The sequence below is a fragment of the Melanostigma gelatinosum genome (assembly GCF_949748355.1).
Source record: "Melanostigma gelatinosum genome assembly, chromosome: 13".
Taxonomy (NCBI): Eukaryota; Metazoa; Chordata; class Actinopteri; order Perciformes; family Zoarcidae; genus Melanostigma; species Melanostigma gelatinosum.
The window spans coordinates 25,631,683-25,639,182 of record NC_136646.1 but is presented as its reverse complement, the minus strand read 5'-3'; the positions used below and the strand labels follow the sequence as shown (position 1 = coordinate 25,639,182).

Genomic DNA, 7,500 nt, shown 5'->3' with positions numbered 1-7,500 from the left:
TGAGCATAAAAACTAAAATAGACGTTCATTCATTGGGCTGAAACAAACAAGAATAAGATATAAAATAAGTTTTATATATTTTTGTTCGACAACATTGCAAATGATTATATGAATATCGCCCAGATGAGTTGTTGTTCCTCTCTTACCCTCTTTTATCGTTCATGAATGTTTTGTACCGGATCTGAAACTGGATCAAGTTTGGACCCCAAACTGACCTGATGAAGACCTACCGAGTCCTGATGTGCATTCATTCATTTTCAAATAGACAAAATCAAAGATTTGTACATTAAAACTCCCAAAAATGAAAATGATTTTTGACCTCAAGATAATGAAATCATGACCACAGGAACCTGACAAACTATTAGCAAGTGCTCCGCTCTCGGGTTCAGTCGGACTTGTGCTTAACATTTGAATTTGACTTCATTTGGTGCAGCGCTCATTTTAAAACTGTTCAATAATCAAGCTTCCATATTGTGTTTTCTTACGTTATGGTTGTATTCGATCTGTAAATGTAGACTTTGCAGTACTTCACAGGAAACCTTTAACACCTGCAAGACGGAGCCAAAAAAAAACAGCAAAACAAATGTTCCGCTGAGCTAAAGCTAGCTAGCTTAGCTAAAGCTAGTTAGCTTAGCCTCGCCAGTTTTTATTTATTTATGTTGGATAAAAGAGTTTGAGTCGCACATTAATGAGATTAATGGAAACCTGCCGACTGTATAAATGTTTTTGGTTTTTTAAGAAAAGTATCTACATATTGATATACATCTATGTACTGAAAGTGTATGACAAAAGAAATGTACTTTATGTACTGATGGTAACTTTCATGAAGTTTTTTTTAAATACATTGTGCAGTTTCTGGCCGCATGATTGTGAAGACAATATTACATTTAGACAACTCACTTCACATTTTTTATGCAATAAAACGTTATGGGAAAATATGATGAATTTAAGTTATTTTTAATAAGGAGGAAATTTGTCTCTGCATTTGACCCATCCCTGTATATAGGGTGCACTGGGCTGCCCATGACAGGCGCCCGGGGAGCCTTTGGTTCAGTGTCTTGCTCAGGGACACGTGACATGTCCCAGTCAAGGATCGAACCGTCGACCTTGCGGTTACCAGACAACCCTCTTAACCAAGTGAGCCACGTTTTACTAAGTGTTATTTATTGTACGTTTTATTTCAGTCAGGCTTTCGACAGCACCACAGCACTGAAACTGCTCTCGTTAAGGTTTTCAATGACATCCACGTAAACACAGACAATGGCAGAAGTTCAGTCTTAGTGTTACTGGATCTCAGTGCTGCATTCGACACGGTCGACCATGCCATACTCCTAGAAAGACTAAACATCTGGGTGGGACTCTGGCACAGCACTTAACTGGTTTGAATCCTACTTGAAGGACCGAGAATACTTTGTGTCTGTAGCTGATTACACATCAGAGCTGACTAAAATGACATGTGGTGTTCCCCAAGGTTCAATACTGGGGCCTCTTCTGTTCAACATCTACATGCTTCCACTAGCTCAGATTATGGAAAACAACAAAGTGTGTTATAATTATGCAGACGACACACAAATCTACATAACTATGTCACCAGGGGACTATAATCCCATACAAGGGCTGGGTAACTGCATTGAACAAACCAACAACTGGATGTGCCAGAATGTTCTTCAATTAAACAAAAGTAATTGTTTTCGGTACCAAGGACGAACAATTGAAAATCACCGCTCAGCTTCAGTCACTGATGTTAAAACCCACAAACCAAGCCAGAAATCTAGGTGTAGTTATGGATTCAGACCTCAACCTGAACAGCCATATCAAGACAATTACAAAATCAGCCTCCTATCACCTGAAGAATATATCAAGGATGAGAGGACTTATGTCTCAACAGGATGTGTAAAACTTGTCCACGCATTTATCTTCAGCAGACTGGACTACTGTAACGGTGTGTTTACAGGTCTCTGTAAAAAGTCCGTCAGAAAGCTGCAGCTGATTCAGAACGCTGCAGCTCGAGTCCTCACTAAGACCAGGAGGGTGGATCACATCACTCCAGTTCTGAGGTCTTTGCACTGGCTTCCTGTCCAACAAAGAATTGACTTTAAAATGCTGCTGTTGGTTTACAAAGCACTGAATGGTTTAGGGCCAAAATACATCTCTGATCTGCTGCTACCTTATGAACCATCCCGACCCCTCAGGTCGTCTGGGACCGGTCTACTTCCTGTTCCCAGAGTCAGAACTAAACATGGAGAAGCAGCGTTCAGTTTTTCTGCTCCACATATCTGGAACAAAGTCCAGAAAGCTGCAGGTCTGCTGAGACCCTCAGCTCATTTAAATCAAGATTGAAGACTTTTCTGTTTGCTGCTGCCTTTAATTGAACCGCATTCAAGGATATTAATACATTTCTGCATTTTACTACTGTATTGTATTTCTTAAACTGCACTGCAACTTTTATTCTATTTTTAGCTTTTTATTGTTTCAATGAATGTTCTTAATTGTTTTTAAATCTCCTTTTCTTTTGCCTTATGTTTTGATGCTTTTAATGGTTTTATGTGAAGCACTTTGAATTACCTTGTTGTTGAAATGTGCTGTACAAATAAACTTCCCAATGAATTTCTTTGACATACTATCCCACAACTTTTGACGACATACTATACGATGACTTTTTATGACATAATATACAGTGAATATCATCACATTCTGTTTTTCTGACTCACAGCCTGCCTGTAGACCTTTTAGTTCTGTTGTTTTAGCTTTGAATAGACACAAACAGTGACAGCTGTTGTTGACATGAGACTTTATTGATAAGTGCTACATGTTCTGAATTGATTCATGAAGGTCAAGTCGGGATCAACCGCTGCAGGACGGATGGGGTCAGTGGGTTGGGGGTCCAGTTGAGTGTGGTTTACTGATTGATGATTGGCCAGTTTACTCATACAGGAAGGTCTGGGTGCAGGCTGTGTAGGTGACGAACTCCTCGGCCTTGAACCACAGGCCGATCTCACGCTTGGCGTTCTCCAGGGTGTCGCTGCCGTGGATGATGTTCCTGAGGAAACAGAGGAGGCGGGTCAGCGGGATGCAGAATGTGAAATGTCCACTCTGTCTTTACATTTCTAAAGCTGACATTAAACACACTGCTCTTCCCGAACAGCACAGGTAAGAATGACAAATTGTAGAAAGCTATTGGTTTCATAGTATAGTATGTCAAAAAATGTCATAGTTTATTATGTTGAGTATACTGTCGAAAAATGTCATAAAATAGCATCAGTTTTTTATAACACTTTATAGTATGGTATGTCACAAAATGTCCTGAAAAAGCAAAAGTATAATGTCGTAAATGGTCATAAAAAGTCATATTATATTGATGCTTCGTGTTTTTACTCACCTGCCGATGTTGATGCACAGGTCTCCACGGATGCTGCCGGGCTTGGAGTCAGCAGGGTTGGTCTCACCCAGCATCATCCTGGCTAGCTTCACAATGTCCTGACCCTCCCACACCTGTAAACACACCAACATACCTGTCACCTGTGTGTCGGAGAGCTATCGGGACAAAAGCATCTCACGTTTATCAATAAAAAACATTTAAAATGTTGTAAAATCCTCTTCTCTTTCTCTCTGAGAGTGTGATGTTCAGATGGATACCACTCTTGTATCTGTGGCTAGCCTAGCTTAGCATTAATGTACAATATTTCCTGTTCCATTATCAGCAAACATGTCTTCTTTTATTCATCACTACGCCGATGACACACAACTCTAGATCTCAAACTGAGATTTTTGGGATCAAGAACAAGCCAGAAGAGGGAACCTCATCTCAGTTTTGCTATTGTTAAAATTAGCTACAGTATTAATTATCATTTATTTAATATTAATTTTCTTTATAAATATCTTTCATCTCTTTTTTTGCTTGGTTTTCACCGCTTTTGAAGAATGTTGTCTTGAATCTTTTTGTATGAAATATGATATATAAATGAATAATCTTTTTTTGTCAAAAGTATTAAAGAAAATACAATATTTAACATGAAGTACCTTTTCTGTTCAATTGATCTCTAACCTAAATCTAACACGTATTGTAAAAGAAGCTCTGCAGGGCAAACTCAATTTGACAATTAAAGACAATTGAAAATCGGCAAAAGGAAAGACATTCGTTTTGTGGCTAAATGTTCAGATTCTTACAATTAAACTTGTAAACAGTACAATCAAACTACCTTAAGTCTTGGATACATGTAAGTATAATTAAATGTGATTAGGTAGTAGGTTAGATGATGAATTCAAATTAACACATTTTATTAAACACAGAAATAGACATTTTAATCAAAAACGATACAAATAAATGCATAATAATTATAATTAAATGGCATTCATTATTATTGCATTGTTTTAAGAACCCCTGACACGATGCAGCCCCAAAGTGATTAACAAGCAATTACATAAATTATGTTTAACATATAAATCAAATCATTTATCAAATAACTCAAATAAGAATTTTTATTTTACATCTAATTTATTACAAAATTCACTTTTTTAGAAGTTTGGGAAAATATTATGAAAAAAATATGATTTACTGTTGCTTATTTGTGTTTTTACTTTGTTGTCTGGGCTGTTTGGATCTTTCTCTCTCTCTCTCTCTCTCTATATATATATATATATAGTCACACTAAGTCACACTAAGAGGTCATGACCTCAACTTCTATATATATATATATATATATATATATATACATATATATACGTGTGTGTGTATATATGTATATATACACACACATATATATGTATATATATGTGTGTGTATATATGTATATATACACACACATATATATGTATATATATATACATATATATATAGATGTTGAGGTCATGACCTCTTAGTGTGACTTCAGCTCCATGAAAAGACAAACAGAAAACAAAGAGCGTGAAGAGAGTGAGAGATAAAGAGAGACAGATATTTGGAGTGCCGGACGTGTGCAAGATAACTGTATATTTATAGTGTACATACTTGTGTGTGTGTGTGTGGATGTGTGTGTGTATGCGTGTGTGTGTTACCATGGCGAAGACGGGTCCGGAGGACATGTACTTGCAGAGTCCACCATAGAAGGGCATGTCCTTCAGGTCCAGGTAGTGCTGCTTCATGTTGTCCTCAGAGGACTGAAAACACACAAAGTACAATTTAGTAGTACAAATACAAATATCTGCAAAGTATAAAAGTAGATTTACAGTTACTTTACGTGAGTATTTCCATCTTCTGCTACTTTATACTTCATATTGTACTTTGTACTGCACTGTATTTATCTTTCATCATTACTTTTCAGATTAAGGTTTAAAATAATTAATATAAAATATAAATAATAAAAAACACAATAAGGCTCATGAAATAGAATACATTGTAAAGATTAAAGCAGTGTTTGTCCTCAGTAACTTTACTTTTAGTATTTATGAGCAGTATATTTACTCTGTACTTATATGTACTTTATAAATACTTAAATGCAGGTATGAGCAAATATAAACACCATTTTAAGTGTGTTAACATATTATCACTTGAGAAAAAAAGATCCATTTCCTAAATTAAACATACCTAAACTCATATTCTCACATTCAACAGACTAAGAATTACTGGGTTGTAAACTGACACAGTTTTATTTGTTTATTACTTTTTGGTTAAAGAATCAAAACAAACATTTTGTATTTTTCTGCCGACAAAATATTTATTTCTGACCAAAAGTGACAATTTACCTCCAGAAAACTACAGAAATGTTGTGAGATCATCTCCAACATTGAATCAAAAATAAACCATTTTAGTTCAACAAGCTGCCTGTAATTATGTAAATATAATGTGATTATATCTGTAACTTGTTCACATGATTAAACACAGATTGTACTTTATAATTATTTTGTAAACTTTACGTTTATCTAAACTCTGATCCTCCTGAACCTCAGTTTGAGTTCATCCTCAGGTATGTAGACAATAATCCACATGGGATTAACACACACACGCACACACACACGCACGCACACACACACGCACACAACAGCTGTGAATAACTACACTGAGTGTGTGACAGCGATACGAGTGTGAGTCCTTCAGAATTGCTACAACATTCATCAACTCAACAGCTGTCATCTAAACTCTGTGTGTGTGTTCCTGTACTTCTATCTTTGTGGGGACCTATTCTCGGACCTGGAAAGTGAGGACACTGTCTGATTCTCACGTCTTCGTGAGGCTGTTTGAGAATTTAAGTTGTCAAAATGAACTTTATCAGTAAGAAAATACCACAAAGTAGAGCAGTGATCTCTGGCACAGCTTCACCTTCTTTTCAAAATGCATGGAAAAACTTCAACAACACTTATCGTAGAATAATCCATATTAGAGTAAATAAAAAGTTCTTTCTACTTGTATATAAATACAAAAGTAATTATTTATTGTACAAAATACCCTAAAATAGAGAATAAATATATACCTGGCCAGGTGCGAATGCTAAACTAATCCCTTTCCTATTTTCCCTATATTTTAACCTTTGTATAATTTTTTATTAATCTAATGTACATGATATGAAAACAAGTTATTGTTAAATATCATTACAATCTTGTATCACATAATAATAATATAATAATCTATGCTGACAAGTGAACAAAGATATTTAGCTCATATATATAATACTAAAATAACATCTGTCCTCAGACACAAACCTTTAAGAAGTTGTGTGAATTTTAGAGTTGTTTTGAAAAATGTAATAAAATCATTCTAAAACTGAAAAACACATGTTGAAAAAACGTTGAACCATTGTGTAATAATAATAAATAGTATGAAATGATGCCAACTCATTTACATTGAAACCAGTTGAAACATTTTGAACCTTTTTCTACTTAATAACTAACATGTTTATTCGAGTGTTTATACCTCAACATGTAATACATGTTTATGTACAAATAAACAAGTATTTATACATTCTATATTTGACATCTGAGACATTTTAGTTACTTTTTTTAGTTTCACGGTCTTCGTGTGATGGACTTTTTTGTTTCTCTTCATACATCACTGAAAAATATTGTTTTGATTTTAATTTCGGTACCTGCATGAATTTGGCGGCCACCAGCTTGAAGCCTCTGTGCTCGAATCGCTTCATGACCTCACCGCAGAGTCCTCTCTGGACGCCATCAGGCTTCACGGCGATGAATGTACGCTCCATGTCAACGAAGAAGAGGCTGTAACAACACGACACCAACGAAGAAGAGAGACAAAACGTTGAAAACAATGAAAACGCTGAGCTCACATAAGGAATCGTGTTTTATGAAGGTAGAATGAGCAAACTGAGAGGGAACTCTTTTTATTTAAGACATTTTAAATAAGAAATATTATGCACAGAATAAACACGTCTCTGCAGACTTCATGTAATGAGAAAATAATCTCTTTTTCAACCAAAAAGTATTGAAACAAATGAACTAAACTAGATATTAAAAGTCTCTTAAAGTTCCTGTTTGTGTCTCAACATCATCGAAAGAATCATTCATATT

The 7,500-nt window shown here is 35.5% G+C and overlaps 2 protein-coding genes across 3 annotated transcripts in view; one reads left to right on the top strand and one right to left on the bottom strand.

The window, feature by feature from the left end:
* LOC306786744 (MBT domain-containing protein 1-like) overlaps window positions 1-1,180 on the top strand; it is a gene marked incomplete at its 5' end in the record, with an annotated part of 33,337 nt that extends 32,157 nt beyond the window's left edge. Inside the window, one exon of the mRNA XM_079281590.1 lies at window positions 1-1,180. This exon is cut by the window's left edge and continues 254 nt beyond it.
* Window positions 1,181-2,774: 1,594 nt separating this feature from the next.
* Window positions 2,775-7,500, bottom strand: part of LOC306787158 (nucleoside diphosphate kinase B-like) — a 6,894-nt gene continuing 2,168 nt past the window's right edge. For both annotated transcript variants that reach the window (XM_079282224.1, XM_079282225.1), the window contains exons 2-5: window positions 7,059-7,191; window positions 5,035-5,136; window positions 3,380-3,492; window positions 2,775-3,040 (exon numbers count right to left, since the gene is read on the bottom strand). In XM_079282224.1, the coding sequence (XP_079138350.1) occupies window positions 2,923-3,040; window positions 3,380-3,492; window positions 5,035-5,136; window positions 7,059-7,175 (450 nt within the window). In that variant the 5' untranslated portion in view covers window positions 7,176-7,191 and the 3' untranslated portion in view covers window positions 2,775-2,922. The remainder of the gene's footprint in view (window positions 3,041-3,379; window positions 3,493-5,034; window positions 5,137-7,058; window positions 7,192-7,500) is intronic.